At 39.4% G+C, this 17,313-nt stretch overlaps 1 protein-coding gene across 35 annotated transcripts in view; it reads right to left on the bottom strand.

Moving 5' to 3' along the window:
• The window catches only part of MLIP (muscular LMNA interacting protein), a 238,815-nt gene that overhangs the window by 105,418 nt on the left and 116,084 nt on the right, over positions 1-17,313 (bottom strand). For 33 of the 35 annotated variants that reach the window (XM_070514726.1, XM_014863849.3, XM_070514721.1 and 30 more), the window contains 2 exons: positions 15,647-16,039; positions 1,046-2,620 (listed from right to left, as the gene is read on the bottom strand). In XM_070514726.1, the coding sequence (XP_070370827.1) occupies positions 1,046-2,620; positions 15,647-16,039 (1,968 nt within the window). The remainder of the gene's footprint in view (positions 1-1,045; positions 2,621-15,646; positions 16,040-17,313) is intronic. The other 2 variants (XM_070514733.1, XM_070514732.1) reach the window with 1 other exon arrangement.

Consider the following 17,313-nt stretch of genomic DNA (forward strand, 5'->3'; position numbering starts at 1 on the left):
AGCTCTAAAACTACGTTGTTTCAATGCACTGAACTGAAAATCCCAATCCTTCCTAATACAGGCACTTTCATAATTTTATTTTATTTTATTTGTACAACAACTAAATTCTGGGTGTATGAGATCCACATCCTAAATTATTTAAGAAGAGCTGGGCAGCTGGCATCTCTAGAGCAGAGTTGCCTTCCACCAGGAGAAATGAAGTCTATGGGTGAATCCTTCAAATGTTTCCCTTCTCATATTAAAATAAACACCAGTTTCACATCCTTGCTCAATAGGTTGATTCAGAGCATTTAAAAGCCAATATTTCTCCTCTCTTAATTCCATTTTCTTATACCCAGCCTGTCTACCCTTTCTGTACTTCATAATTACTAAGTGTGTAGTGTTTACAATAAATCAAATAATTTTCACATATAAAGAAAACTTCTATTCCCTTTTACCCCGTATGTATATAACTAAATCCATGCTGATTTAGCTTGAGTTATGGGGAGCAATAAAGAAATGAACCTGGTAGAAGGGGAAGAAAATTAACAATAGTAAATGAATGCTGGCAAAGGAAATAGAAAGTTTTCAAATTAGCTTGGCAATAATACGGGCCTAAATCTAAGATAATATTCCATTTTACACTAATCCTGTCTACTGTTCTATCAGTATAGGATATTTTGATGAATAATAGGGTCCATGTTGTTAAATAATCAGAAATGTATCATATTCCCAAAGCTCAAGTAGTTGCTTTAAATTCCATTTTTGGGATCAATGATATAACTCATATTACGCCTGGAAAAAAAATGCCCATGGAGCCACAGATTTAAGAAGTTACCATAAGAGAAGGATTTGCAAAATCAAAGAATTTTACAGAGACATGCACAATTTTAAACAGATTATAATTCATCTCCACATTCAAATATACCAAATCCTAGCTCCTCTTGAATTTTCTCTACCTCCTGTAGCAGCAGAATGAATATCATAACTACCGATTTTTCCCCTGGAAAAAAGATTCCTCCATATCTCAAAATAAGCATGCACCATGCAACGTGCAAAAAAATACCTTGGGTTTCTGAGTTTCAGGGCCTGTTGATATGGACAATGCCCAAGGTGAAATCAGCTCCTCCGTTCTTGTTAGAGAGATGGGAGGTGATGGGGTTGAAACAGATGACCTGTGGTCCGCTATTGAGCTTTCAGATTTCCCAAGTCTTGAAGGCAAGGTACCACTGCCACAATTTGGGTGCAGTGCCGAGGGACTGAGCTGGAGTGCCTGGGAGGGAAGATAAGCACGAGCGGGAGGGGAGGGCCCCAATTTGGGAAGAGAGGCAGAGCTAGCACTGGAGACAAGGGGTGAAGGAGGAGCTGGAGGATTCTGCCCCTGGCCGGATAGCTGTGGTGAAGCTTTCTTGGATCTGTTTATGAGATTTGAAAGAGCTGGGGAAGGATGGAAAGATTTCTCTGGAGAGGAGAGTGTGGCTCTTTGGTTAGTGGGAGGAGATAGAGAAGATAACGTAGAGGAGGCTGACTTAGAAGGATGTGTGTAAATATTCGTGGGCTTTTCTAGACCCCTGAGGTCAGTATCCTGTTTGCCCTTCCAAGAAAGAGGAGAAAAGCTTGGTGGAACAGGAGGAAGACCTGCAGGACTCGATGTATTGGTTTGGAGCAGGGAGAGCGTTGGATTGCTCTTTGAAGAAGTGGGTGATGGTGTTTTCTCTACATTCAAAGAAACAGGGCTGCTACCGACATGCTTTGTGGGAGAAAGGGACGGTGCCTGAGATGGGGGAACAGATGTGGTGAAAGAAGGTAAGTGAAAGGATTGCTGGCTAAATCCAGAAACCTGGTGTTCCCTTTGATCTGGAGATCCGGCTCTCAGGGAGCAACTCGAGAGAGATTTTTTAGGCGTGGGTAGGGTTTCCTTCACTCTTTGATCTAGTGTGAGTGTGGAAGAAGCCAGGGAGTTGAGAGAGAAAGTGGGACAAGATGCAGGGGAAAAGGGTCTTTGGTGAGAAGGGTTTGACTTGAGCATAGCAGTGAGGAGGGAAAGCCGAGAGGGCACCTGGGATTTCACTCCTGACTTTGAGAGATTTCCACTAGACGACACTTGGCTACAGATGGTGGAAGAAGAGCCGTGGAAAGAGGAAGTAAACGGTTTCGGACTTGGAGAGAGTGAATGCGTGACAATACGGACTGGTATGTAGGAGGCTGAATTCGACTTCAGAGAAGCACCGGAGGATGGTGAAGGAGAAGAGGTTCTCGGACTCTCTCTGGGGCTAGGGACATGCGATGTTAAAGTTGTCTTCTTCAGAACTTCGGACGTCAGTCCATGTTTTTGATCGGCTGCACTTGGACTGGATAAATTAGAACCTGATAACTGAGTGGAATGGGGAACCTGTAACGTCGAGGAGGTGCCCTTCGATGCAAAATAGGGTGAAGAGTGAGCGGAAGTTTGAAAATACGTTGCTGTTTCTTCCACCAAGGCCCCACTGACATCCAGCCTCCTAGTGTGGAACTCCTCTAGGACAGAGGCTCCGTCGAGGTTAACTGGGTCAGGTGGTGTTTTCTGATTAGTTGGAGAAACAAAGGAGAAAGCAGGTGGTTTACAGGCAAGCTGCTCAGAGGTAGTGGGAGAAGAAGTTAACTGGAGGAAAGAGAAATAGACAGATTGTAATGGGACATTATTTGTGAAACTGTCAAAATATTCTTGTCACTTGTGTGTTTATGCAAACAGTCCTTCTATTAGTTTACACAAAAAGAGGCACCTTAAACCTCCATCAAAATGGGAGAAATTCTGTTTCGCTAATGAGGCATTGCTTCGAATTTGAAATAAAATATAAATAAACTGTAAAGTACTATATACTATACCTCATTTATTCCCCAGACTGAACATCAATATAAAATTGTATTTGCATGTTTCCATTTGGAAAATAATTTATTGACAAAACCTAAAATAGTTATCTTAATTTGGAATTGTGTGATTTGCAGATTTATATCACCATCAGTATAAATTTCAACATTCACTTTGGGAAATGAAACAGATTTTCTTCCATTGTAAGAATATAAACCATAATATAATAATAATGACTACAATCCTTACAAAATTTAACAGTTTCAAGTTTTTAAAATTCTTAAAACTTCCACTATTCCTACATATTGTAAACCTGAAAAAAAACCCAGAATTCAGAAGATGCAGAGCCGAACAATCAACATACAATGATAAGCTGAGAGAGTGAAAGCAAAGTGCAAAATAGAGAGGAAGTTTTAGCTTATGAAAAATATTTTCCCTAATTACTTGCCAGCATGAACATATAACAAATGATTTGGGTTATGCTGGAAGGATTGGGGACTCTTTCATATCAAAAGAAGCCCAAGTGCTTTACAGATGTAATCTGCCTGAAACTGTGCAACCCACAAATCCCACATCAAATAAAAAGAAAATTAAGAAATAATGTATCATTTTCAAGAGAGACGAGGGAGAGCCTGTGGAATAAGTGGGTGTAAGTATTCCTGTGCTATTGGGAAAATCATGCAGTACGTTCAGACAAGTACTGAAATTATACATGATTCTAAAGCCAAATCTTTTAAACAGAGGTTCCCCTTCAAAATTATTGATGTGATTCTATCAATTCATAAAAGAAAGGAAAGGAAAATACTTGTGTCTAAGAAAGAATTTATGGAATATCAGTTACTCAAAATATTAATGAATATTTTAATAAATATTCAATAATATACAATATATAAAATATATAAATATATGTAACATATAAAATAATATATATATTGCATTACCTAGCAGGAAAATGTATGACTATAACAATTAAACTTTGCAAAGCCTTGGTTTACAAATTGGGTAAATGGTATTTCTGGATTTTGCTTTATAACATATAAAGAAGGTATCCATCAGACCTTTTGTAAAGATTTTCATATCATACAATTTCGAGTTCTAAAAATATTTAAAACTGGTAAATTCAAACAACTCATCCCAAACTTCTAAGTTTCTGAGCAAACATACTCAAAATATTCCTTTCTTTTTATACGTAAATTCATATGTTTATTTGCAAAACAGAATTCTTCCCACATAAATAATATTTGAATAACATAACCCAGAATATCCAAAAATCAGCGATAATTGAAAATCAAGCAGAATTCAATCAAATTGAGAAAGAAAGCTCAACAATTCCACGATATAAGCTTTACTTAGAAACAATTCTGCTTAGCCAGTGTTTATATAACTGATTCCTATGATGAGCCATAAAAGAAAGATCTTCTCTAACTATTGCCAATGGTTGGTCTCTCTTCCCAGAAGGAATGAAGAAATTTCAAGGCTATGTATAGGGTGTCTTTGCATGTTATGCCACAGCTTTGGGTAAAGAATTTTATAAATCAATGATATCAGCCACAAAAATCCCACTACCTTTTCAGTCATGTTTCCAAGTAACTTCAACTAATATGACAAACTCACTAATTCAGCCTTGCTATCCACCAAAGTATCATGGTAAAATCCTGGGGCCATAAGTTTGAGGATCTCACTCAGAGGAAAAGACTGTCCTCTCCAACTTCCTCAAGACTGTGGCTTCTAATTGCCAAACATCCTACTACGTTAAGTCATATTTTACCTCATATAAGTAACTCAGAATGTTACTGTACTTTTTAATAGTTAATTATTGAAAAACTTCTAAGAGAAAGACTCTGAAAAGTCTAAGAATGTTTATTTTGTTTATATTAATCTAGATATAATTTTTATTACATTTTCCTATTCAATGTAAGTATTTGCAATGTATTTGTTTCTAATTTGCAAGTACATCTTGATGTTAGCTTAATTTATACTAATATAAAACGTGGCCCCATATTCTTATAAAATTCCCAGGAGCGAGGAATGCATTTTTTAATGAAAAAGCTTCAATTTTCCTGAGTTCCTCTCATTAATAAGTTTACAAAAAGAGGGGCTAAAGACTTGAAGAATTTTATGCAGAAAGAGTGGATACGCATCAAATGCTCAGTCAAGTAGCTCAGAAGAGGACTATCATCTCACCTCTTCCCTGTAAATCCCTTAATGCTGATAATAAACTTCTCTGTTGATATCTATAAATGACTTCCATCCCTTCATCCTCTCCCATCAGTGACCCCTTGTGCTGTACTCTAGGCTTGTTATTGATCATTTTAATTCCTTTTCCCTGAAGCCTGTTCTCCATCTTCTCCATGATTTATTTCAACCTGATCTTTGTTGACTTCTTTGCTTCAAACACCTCTTGAAAGCCACCCCTGACTGTTCTCCAGTCCCCAGCCCTCTTCTGATTCCTTGAGCCCCCTTACCACACACCTCCTCCAAAGTCATTCTCAAAACTCTCTTATCCGAGAAAGACTATCCTGAACTCTAGAATACGTTCACAATAATCTCGGTAACAGACAATGCTCGCAACGTTCTGCTGTTATCAAGTGGACAATCTTAATCATCAGTCCACCCTTGGATCCTGTATGCTGGAGGCCAGCAGTTATTTTAATAACCAATGTCTATTGTGGAGCTGCCTTGTAATTTTAGTCAATTTAAAATTAACTGCTCCTGCATATATTCGTTTTTTTCCCAATGTGTGTGTGAGATTTCAAAGCATCTGAATAAAAACTAAGTTGATTGATCTGCTCCCTGTTGCTCTGAATATTTCCCAAGATCTGGACAGCACCAGATGTTGTTTTCACATGTTGTTCTCTTCTTCCTGAATCTGTAGGCATCTCTAGATTCCTCTCTGTCCTCACATATAGTCATTGCATTATGGCAGCTTGGCCTCGTAAATTTACTGATTGATCAGTCCTCTTCTCACTGATGGACACTTATAATATCACTGGGAAGATTCCCAGAATTCTGAGCAATTTAAATAATCTTTCTGGTATTCCTACTTCTAGTTGCACCCCATTTAACCTATCATCAGTTTGACCTTTTAAAATCTCGTCAAAGTATATGTACACTCAAGATGTCATCAGTGCTTTCTCCGTATCTACCATGAACTAGATCTTTCCTTCACGACAGAGCCCCTCTCATGCTATCCAGTCTCATTTCCCTCATTCCCCGCTATTTTGCATTTTAGGTTTTAGTAATACTTTGTTCGATCTCAACCTTCTTGCCAATATTGTCAACACTCCAGCCATCTTGTTCTCTCACCCATCCACTTGGCAAAACTTCATTCTTAAATCAAGCCCACCAACTGCCATTATGTTCCTAGACTTAGTCTACTTAGAGCTGCTATAAAAAAAATTTAACACAACTCTGTTGATTGGCAGGGCCACTGAACTTAATTTATGAACTTGGTCTGTACAAGGGCACCAGCAGAGAGTGGGGCCGAACTTCCTTGCACCTATGTAGAGGGGGTACCCTTCCCTAATTCACACAAGGGCTGAGTGAGGCACTGTGGACTGGTGCCATCATAAATTTAGGGTCTATAGTCTCAGCTGGGCCCTGTCCCTCTCAGCTTTTCTCTTGGATTTTTTTTTTCTTTTCTTTTCTTTTCTTTTGACCTCAGCTGCCTCTTCTAGTCTGAATAACAGCTTTTATGCAAAGTTAACACTCTCCACAAACCCTTTTCCCACCACTTCACCCATTGTACTCAACTGATGACCTCCATTCCTTCTCTCCAAAGAAAACTGAGATTATCAGGAAAATCTAATTTTTCTATAGGTTTTTTTTTTTTTTAGGAAGATTAGCCCTGAGCTAACATCTGCCACCAATCCCCCTCTTTTTGCTGAGGGTGACTGGCCCTGAGCTAACATCCATGCCCATCTTCCTCTACTTTATATGTGAGACGCCTACCACAGCATGGTGTGCCAAGTGGTGCCATGTCCGCACCCGGGATCCAATCCAGCAAAGCTCAGGCCGCCGAAGCGGAACATGCACACTTAATTGCTGCCCAATCGGGCCAGCCTCTAATTTTTCTAGGTGTATCCTCATTCCCTTTCCTTTGTTCTAAGGGAAAATGATGGCTTTTCAATTGTTAAAAGGTAAATTTTCCCTATGTACTCTGAATCCCAGTAGCCTTTGCCTTCTTAGGGATCTCATTTGATCAGTTATCCCCATATGCTTTGTATCCAGCCTTTTTCTTTTTTACTAGCTCCCTTAACCTAACATAAATATAAAGTAGAATCCTTCCAAGCTTTAAAAACATAATAATAAATATTGTTCAGTGGATTGTAAAAATGCCCACCATCCTCAGGTCTTTTCATTAAAAACACAAAGTCCTTTTGCTCATTCCTTAATCTCAAGTGGTCATATGATTTGTTTTGGCCAGTGGGACATTGGCAAATGTGATACAAGAAACAGTGACTAGAAAAGCACCTGTGCATTGGAGCTTACCGGCTTGCTGAGTGCCAAACAGCGCCATGACGTGAATGAGCTCAGGACGGTCTACTGAGAAATCGCAAGACCACATCTCAGCTAACTAGCCACCAGACAGCTAACCACTTCTAGCCAACCCAGCAGCCAATTGCAAACATACAAGTGAACCCCAGCAAAAATCAGCTGAGCCTGACCCAGATCTATGGAACCACCCAGCTGAACACAGCTGAATTGTTGACCTGCAGATTTTTGAGCTAAATAAATGGTGGTTGTTTGAAAACAGTAAATTTTGGCATGGTTTGTTAAGCAGCAAAAGCTAACTGATAAAAACACATGCACACATGTGCACTAAGATCTTTTCAGATCTCCCATAGTTACAGACCCATGTTGTTTTCTTCTCAGTCATGTCTGTACCACACAATCATTGTATTGATTTCCATACTTCTTGCGGCCAGCACACTCTACAGTAACTTACCAAAGAGTCCCGCCCTCGTATAATCCCCTCCTCTTGAGTGTGGGTGGAAATTGTGACCTGTTCCTAAGAAAATCTGGCATAGGTGAAGGGATATTGCAGATGTAATTAAAGTCCCTAATCAGGTGACTTTAATTTGATCAAACAGGAGATTATCCTGTGTGGGCATGACCAAATCAAATGAGCTCTTGGAAAGAGGGTCAAAACATTAGAGATCGGAGTAGCAAAGACTCTCTTTCTCTGTTACCAACTGTAAGAAGCAAGCTGCCGTGAATTATACAGCCTCAACGAAACGCAATTCTGCCAGTAACCCTAGGGAGCTTGGAAGCAGACCCTCCTCTAGGGGAGCCTTCAGCTCAGAATGCAGCCTGACGTCTTGATTTTGGCCTTGTGTGACCCTGAGCAAAGAACCCTGCTCAGCTGTGCCCAGACTGCTGAACTACTGATCAACCAGGAGAAAATAAATCGAATTTTAAAAAATCGTTTTTTAAGCCACTAAATTTGTGGTAATCGATTACACAGCAATAGAAAACTAATATACTTCCCGCCGGCTTCTTAACAGTTTTTACCCCCTATTCTCCCACAGAAACTGTTATCATCAGTCTACAATGATTTATTTTTTCCTAAACCAAACAGGCACTTGAATCCCTTATCTTTTCTGATTTCTCTCTAGAATCTGACACTTCCAATCTCTCCCTCCTTTTCAAAACTGTCTTATCGGTGGCCTCTATTTCATCACTCTGTCCTAGTTTATTTATCTTTTGTTGAGTCCTTTCCATGTTCCTTCTCTTCTTATCCATTGGTACTTAGCTGCCTGTTCCCGCTGTCTGAAATGCCCAAGCCCTGCTTATCTGCCCAGAAAACTGGCACCCATCCTTCCCCTTTCCACTCCCACAATGTGAACACTTCCTGACATTCCAGGCTGATTTACGCATCCTCTCACTAGATTCCCAGTGTTCCTTGAACCTGTTACCTTTCATTGTCATTGTTTTCAGGTGCATCTGTTTTTCAAGTTCGTTGAAGGCAGGTGCCATGTCTTTTAAATTTCATTCCCCTCAAGTCTAGCGCCTGGAATATTACTTTCATGCAGGAATGAAGAAATCAAGTGTGTAGTGAGTGTAGGAACAAAGGACAGGGAGCAGGGACATAGTATCTCCTTGAAGAAGGTCTCATCTGCCTCGTCAGCGACTGTCCACTCATTCTACTCTGGGCTCTGGGCGGTGAGGGTGGGCAGGAGCAAGGCAAAACAGTGACTCTGACATCTGATTCAGGCTTCATCTTGCTAGCAAGAAAAATCTGAGTACTCACATCAGCAAGTCAGGAGACCCTCCTTTTAAAAGGCTCCATCATCTCTCTGCTCAAATTGTCAAAGCAACTTGATTTTCCATAAATGCACATCGTTTTCCCGTTGGGCTAATGGTTCAATTTATCTTACCCGGGGGGAACAAGCCACCAGTTAGGGTCACAGGAATTCTGCCAGCATCAGAGTACAGAGCCTGGGTTGGAAAAACCCTCCTAAGTGTGTCCAGTCTCACTTGCCATGGAAGGTGACAAAGAAGGTTAAGAGGAGGGAGTCATATACACACCCTAATCAAGAAGGGAAATGAGGAGATGGCAATGGGAAGCTCACTACAGGAAATTGGTTAAAAAAAAAATCACTTGGTCAGAGATATGTATATTAATAAAAAGAATAAGGACCTCTAAATTTTTAATCATTGTAACTGCCTCAAGGCAATTATATCATCCAAAGGGTCCACCCAGAATCTGACTTACTACTCAGATCACCTCTCACCTCCTTGTGCGAAGCAGGCTCCCTTTTTGTTTTCTTCACTGTTGGGCCCCACAAAGCTCTGCTCTGCATGCAGTTAGAAAGTGGTCCAGCTGATGGTCATGTACAGATTACTTCCTGGCATCTTAATCTAAACATGCCATTTTACAGGAACAATTTGTGGCATTCCAAGCTGGCCCTCAGCAGTTAGCAGAATCTAACACAGAAGTTTAACCTCTCAGTTTTTTTTGAAGACTTCAATCTCTAAATCCCTAGGTCCAAAAGCTATGGATGATTTGTTTTAATAAGGAAAATATGGAGCAACAACTCACCTATGAGGCAGAAGTCCTAGGCTCTATTCCATAATCTATTATAGATTTCTCTCAGCTATGGATGCTCGTTAAAAAAGTTCATGTAATGATGTCTATTCCCTATTTATACCACAGGGACATGTGAAAAGGAGGATCATTTAGATCACAGAATCGGGTGAAAAGGATTCATTCATTCATTCATCACATACTTTCTAAGCAGCTGCAGTGTCCCAGGCATTGTGTTAGGTGATGGGTACCAGAAAGTGAGAAGATTTTTTTGTCATCATGGGGCTCACAAATCTACTGGGTAGGAGAGACATAAAAGGCTATCATAATAAAATGTGCTGGTATAAACAGTGTATTTCATTATAAAATTGAGGCCCGGGATATAAGGAGGGTTTCTATGTCTAATGCCCTGTCCAAATAATCTGTTGTAATTTCTTTTCCATGGAGCCACAAAATTTAGGTTCTTAATAAAAATGTGTGCCAATGTCCAAATTTCCCAGAATTTTATGTAAGAATCTCCTTTATTTGACCCCAGCCAGTTCTTCTGATTGTGTTTTTCATGTCCTTTCCTCAGTCTTACGTCCAAGCAACATTTGAACCAATGTATAAAATCTCTCCCTCTGGGGCCAGCCCAGTGGCGCAGCGGTTAAGTTCGCATGTTCTGCTTCTCGGCGGCCTGGGGTTCACCAGTTCAGATCCCGGGTGCGGACATGGCACCGCTTGGCACGCCATGCTGTGGCAGGCGTCACACGTATAAAGTAGAGGAAGATGGGCACGATGTTAGCTCAGGGCCAGGCTTCCTCAGCGAAAAGAGGAGGATTGGCAGTAGTTAGCTCAGGGCTAACCTTCCTCAAAAAAAAAAAATCTCTCCCTCCTCATATGTTCCTTCCCCTGTGCCCAAAAACATACTGTCCTCTCCAACTTCTTAAATGTGGTAAATCATTTGTTGAGAACCTATCATGGGTCAGGCACTGTTCTGGGCACTTTATATCTATATTCTTTCATTGAATCCTCGGAAAAAAGGTTGATATCATCACCCCATTTTACAAAGGAGGAAACTGAAGTTTATGATTTCAACTAACTTCCCAGAGGAGCAGAGCCAGGAAGATGCCTGTCTCATTTTTGTTTTCCCATCCATCCATCCAATGCATGACCTCCCTTTCCTTGCCACTATCCACTTCTCAACTTGGCTTCTGCCCCTGTGACCCCACTCACTCTGTTCCCATTAAGGTCACTGAGTGACCTCCTCATTTCCAGATTTAATGGGCTTTGAGGACCCTACTTTACTTGACTTTGTTTTATATTTTAACTTTCCTTGTATTAAATTTATATTTATATTATATACTATATTACTTTACTAAATAATATTATATAATATTAATATTTTAATGGAAGGCAGCTCTTCTGGAGCAGAACTGATCAGATGCTTAGACAACCTCACCCCACCTCTTCCAGAGTAGGAGAGAGCACAGAGGAGGTGTGGCCCCAAGTAGGTAACAGGGGCCGAGGCTCTAGGGGCCAGCCTGTGGGGGTGGCAGGGCTCCCATATTCCAAACTGAGAAAGTGGCCAGGTCCCATCCCACACCCCTGGCCTCATCCCTACACATCTTCTGCTGCTACTAATACCTACTGAGGAGAGAGGTTTTTCTTCCTTCCTTACAGGGGACACACTTCCCGTCAGGGTCTCTGGTGCTTCGCTTCCAGCTCTAGCAGCAAAAAAGCCTTTCGCTCCTTCCCCCAGCTTTATCTGGACCTCTTGAATCTCCCAATTTGCCTTTCTTCCTCAATCAAGCAACAGCATAAATTAACCTGGCTGTCCCACTCCACTCAGCAGAATGACTTGCTAGTGTACAGAAAGAAAATCTGTCAAGGCAGCTAGAAAAATATAAAAACAAGATGAAAATCTCTGGGAGCTCTCAGCATAAAAGTAGGAGAAGTATTGTGCTTCATATTTGATAACTCCAGGTCAGCATGTGAAACATGTCAGGCAGCCAGAAAGTTCTTTCATAGGTCATTATTTTGTATTCCCAAGTGGATATTATTGATACCAGATTCAATGAGTTCTATAAAGAAACCACTACTGAGCTACCTTAAAGAAATAAATAAGAAAATACTATACATTTTATTTATTTGACCTCGTTTATAGATTATTCTTTTTGTTGAAAGTCCTGTTAGCTTTCCTTGCATGAAACCCCTCTGCAACTTGTCTGGTCCCCTCTCTATCTCTTTCATTGGCTTCTCTTCTTTCATGGGCCCTTTATATTTTGCCATTTCCTGGCTTGTATCTTACGTCTCCTTGTTCTACATTCTTTCCATGAGTAAATACCTCCACTCTCATCACTTCAACTTATGCAGCAAATACGTCCAGTCTCCCGTCTTTCTCCTGTCTTCCAGAGTCATACTTCAAGCTCCTTTCTAGATATCATCATGCTATGCCACCAAGGCGTCTCAAACTCAACATCAGATGTCCCACCTCTTCCTATCCCTTCCCAAGATCTTATTCTCCCCTCAATTAATGATACCAACATTCATCCAATTTCCTTTGATATAAATTTCATTCATCTTTGATTTTCCCATTTATTGCCAATGAACAAATCTGGTTAATTCTACCCTATGCGTCCTTTTTATTCCCACTGTCACTGCCTCAGCTCCAGGCTCTGTCATAGGTCTTTCAGACTCAATGCTTCAGATTCTGTGTTTCTATGCATATATTCACTTCTCTTTTAACTCTAATACTGTCTCCAGGTAAGACAATCCTTGGACTTTTACACCAACATTACGACATCAACATTCAAAAATATTACTCTTTTTTTCTGAATTTTATCTGAGAAGATTTTGATTCAACTGCTCATATTATATAGTGTTTTTACTTTTGACTTGCACTTTAAAATTTAAAAGTTGTTAGTGATTTTTTTAACAATGTGCTTTTACTTAAACATGCCACTTCAACAAAAGTATTTGGAATATAAATGCACTCAATCCAATATTTGTGTTGACTATGCTAAGATAATATAGTACCCACTGTAGGGAACAAAATGTTTAATAAAAATGGATTTAACATGGACTTTACCCTTAAACACTTTACAGTCTGCTGGGAGAGATAAGGCATGAGGCTAAATCGATGTAATACGTGCTGGAAAAGGATAATTGTTATAAAAGATGTGTAGAAAAAAGCTATGGGGATTATACTGAGGGAGAGTTTGCTTTCACTGAAGGAACCAAAGCAGACTTCATGAAGGGGTCAATATCTGAGCAAGGACTTCGAGGACATGAACTTTTACATGTTTAGTCTTTTCCTACATCTTATGGAACCTCACCTACATGCAAGACTGCACTAAGTGCTGAGGATACAGAAATGAACAAGAGACAGACCTTGACTTTAAGTTGTTCTCAGTCTGGTGTGGAAGAAAGATAAAATCAATTATTATAACCTGATGAAAAGGAATTATATTGGAGATTTTCTAAAAAGGCTACAAAACTATACAGAAAATGACAGACATGGAGGAGAAAAGGTAACTCCTCTTCAACAGGAAGTTCTCTAGGAGGAGGTGCTACTTGAATGGAGCCTAGAGTATCAAGTAGCCTAGGTCAAACTGGAGATGGGTCTTGAGAAGAAGATTACACACAGAGGAATCAGAGCTCAGGGATAGAAAGGTATGAAGTGTGTACTCTCGTGATAGTTCAGACGAGCTGAAGAAGAGAGGTACAAGAAGTGGATAGAAAATAACATCTAGGCTAGGTTATGGAAAGGTTAAAAGCCAGACTAAGAACTAAAGGCTTTTTTTAGGAATAGCTTAATTATTGCTGACTGATAATGCTAATCTATAGACAATTCTATACGTAGATTCATTTTTACCAGGTAGACCAGAAATTCACTTAATTAACTGCATTTCTGATTAAAAAATTGATGTTGTTGGCATCAAGTAATCAAATCATGGGGTATCCTTAGATTTTTTCCATTAAACGTCCGCTACTGACTACATTAAACTTCTCAGAGTGCCTTCTTTGGTGCTCTGGTCTTTAGTCTTTAGTGCACATTGGTGGGCAACAGTCATCTTAATTCTATTTCATAATGACCTACTATATATCATTCAGATGAATTATTATAGGAAATGGAACAAAGAACAATGGCTTTTCCCAAACATTTCAGAATCCAGTATTCCTGCATTACTGGCAATCATAATTTTCAGCCACTACTAATGAGTTAGGTTGAGCTTTGCCTTTTCATTAGAAGCTTTGATAGCATAAACTATAACCTACTCCTAGCTAACTCATTTTGGCAAAAAGATTCCAAAGTGTGTGTAGTCTCTAGTTTGACCTCTATACATTTTGTCACATGAAAACAAAATAAATGACCATCTCAAAGGAAGAAATCTATCAATTGGGGAAAAGAGTAAATCAAAAATCAAAAAAGTGCTTCATTCAGAATATTTTTCTTTATTTACTTCTATTTGGTATCATCCTCCTACACATTCTTCTTTAAAGGAGCCACATCAAACTACCCTCCATTGACTGTGGAAATCCCTTGTCTCCCCTTGGTTATTCTATCATCTTTCCTGAGGCAAGAAAGAAATGTTTAAGCCCATCACCAATTGCTAAGAATAAGTTTAATTGTATGATTAGAATACTTCCAATAACTAGCTGAGAATAAACTTCAAGAACAATGAACAGTAGATGTGGGTAGGGTACCCTATGAGAGTCTTCTATCACCAAAAGGCAGCATGAGGCTATGGATGCGTGAAGGTGCTATAATACAGCACCAGGAAGTTAGTGAAGGCTGCAGATATAAAGATAAGGTGGCACAAAAAATAAGATGCCTACTCTACAGTTTTGCATAGGTCCCAGTAGCACCAAAAGGCCAACTCACCAATAAAAATGTTCTCTCAACTACTTTGGGATGCTTGCAGATGCCTGGCCTAGCAGATCCTAAACAGAACCTCTTGGTTCTCACTCATGCTCAGAGTCAAGGAGAGCTCTACATCCACTATCTACGCCCAAGGTCAGCCTCTGCACTCCTGCCATTCTACCTACGCCTTATCAAAGTCATTGTATAATTTCGTTACAACAAATAGCCAGCCAGTGGCAAAATCCTCCTGTTTTTTTTCCTTCAAAATCCCTCCCTATCCACCCCCTTTCTTTCCTGACATCACAGATATGGGTCTCCTCCTACTGCACCATATGCTGTCCACTTAAAGGAACTGTTCAATCTTGCTGCTTAGCTTTGGGATGAGATGCCATTTCACCGAGGCCAGCCCCAGCCTGGTGGCCTCCAGGACCACAATAGATATTTTCCTTAAGACACACTGGAAAGAATTATTTTCTTTACACACTCTCATTTCCTAGTGTATCCTTTTACTACTTTTTTAGTAGTTTAAAAGAAATGTGTCTACATCTAATATCCAGTTAATGTCTTCGCACTGGATCTTTCTTGTATTGAAATGTGCTATTTGATGCGCCCAGCTCACCAAGCACTCTCTGCTAAGAAACTCCCAATATCAACCTTCAAGAAATGTTCAGAAGAAAGAGGTAATATTCCCCCAAACCCACTCCAGCTAAATGTTTTACATTTTCTCTTCAGCGAATTCACAGTATAATTGTATAATCTTTTTTGTCTTATGAATTTATTATCCATATTTACATATAGATGACTTATGACCTTGAGGTTTTGGTTTTTTAATTTCTTTTTTGTTGAGCGTTTTGTATGCCTTGAACAGGAAGGCGTTTGCAGACAGCCTAGGACAAGGGGTACGTAAACAATTTTTTTTCTTATGACAAGAAGGAAAACCTACCTGCCCGTGCTTTTGCTGTGGGGCCATCCCCAGAGGCATTTCAGGATGTGATGGGGCCTGGAGGTCTGTCCCTCGTGTTTTGGGACGCACCACATCAGAGAGCAGACTGGAGGAGATTGCTAGAGATTTGGGCCGAGTAGCTGTGGTGCCCATCCCCCCTGGGGGGCCTTGTTCACTTTTTCTGCTTGTAGCTTCATCTTCCCCTTCAGAGTCCACAATAAAGACATATTCAGCTTTGAAGAGGTCACTTTGCTGCATTCCTTGTGGTTCGTTTGCTTTGAATCCCCTTTCTTGTGAAATCTTTCCACTGACCTCTGAAGGATATGTCAATGTCCCTTGGTCTCTCTCCTGTTGGCTCCCAGCATTCAAGGTCAAGTACTCATTGGAATTAGACTGCAATAAATGTAGAGACATAAAAGCACGGACATTGGTTTGATAAATCCTTCTTTTTTGTATGTACACGTAAAAGTTTAACCTGCTTATAATCTCCAAGGACAACAGTTTTTAAAATAGATTTAAAAATCAGGTTGGTTTAAGAACGATTAAGTTGAAGTTAATGGTTTACTCTTACTAGCCAACCTGTGCGTCCTGGGCCAAGCGCAAACAATTTAGGGCTCAGAATCAATAAAACTGCTTTCAAATAAATCATGATATGATTTTTTAAAAAGGAAGGAGGACAGCAATGCATGAAACAAATGGGGATTGGTCAAGGGTTTAGTTAACAGTCAAGCAAAACCTGTGTCTCCTGTATAAGCCAAGGGAGAGAGGAAATCCCATCGAAAGGTTCTAAAGCAATATAAATCTCTCTAAAAGTCTGAAGGAAAAATAAAATTGGAACAAAACGCATAGATATGCAGACAAAACAATCTAAGCTAATTGGGAAGAACTCATGAATAAGACACCAAAAAAAGGTAGATATTTGTAGTACAAAGTATTTTTCACTGCTCTTTATTTTGGATTTGTAATTCTAAATCTTTTCCCATCCAATTTCCTACAAATACACAGAAGGTTTAAAAGAGTAAAATAGCTTTATCAAGCTACCAAAACATCTTTTTCTAAAATGATAGCAACAATGTACACTAGGATTAGGTTTAAAAGACCCAAGATCAATTTTCTTGGTATTGATAAATATATTCTGGCTACTGTTTTTCTTTTCTTTGCAACTTTTCTTCAAGTCTAAAGTTATTTTAAAATATAGAGTTAAAGAAGACACTAAATACATTAAATTTCAACTATGATGGTCAATTAAATGTGTGCTAATATGTGTGTATGTGTTGAGTGTGTCATGATAGAAGCCAAGCCATTGATTATATATAACTAAATTAAGGAGTTGATTTTATACACCCATTGCACTTTTTTCAGCTGATGATGACATAGTGGAGATAAGACACAAAGTGCCTCTGATTAGGATTTCTCTGACAATGATCATATCACATGTTAAATTACCGTCTAATACAGTAACAAAAACCCAAATTGGAAAGTTTAAATTAAAAATAGAAGGATTCAAAGACAGATTGCTTACTATGGAAAGTAACAGAAAAACTAACAAGCTACCAAAAATTGAGCTAGTTTTTTAAAACATTATTAATGATCTAAAATAACTCCCCTCCCCCACAGTCCATCCTTCTCTATTCCTTTACTCTGATGGATTTTTTCCAGCATTCATC

This window comes from Equus asinus, chromosome 8 (genome assembly GCF_041296235.1).
Source record: "Equus asinus isolate D_3611 breed Donkey chromosome 8, EquAss-T2T_v2, whole genome shotgun sequence".
In the NCBI taxonomy this organism is placed as follows: Eukaryota; Metazoa; Chordata; class Mammalia; order Perissodactyla; family Equidae; genus Equus; species Equus asinus.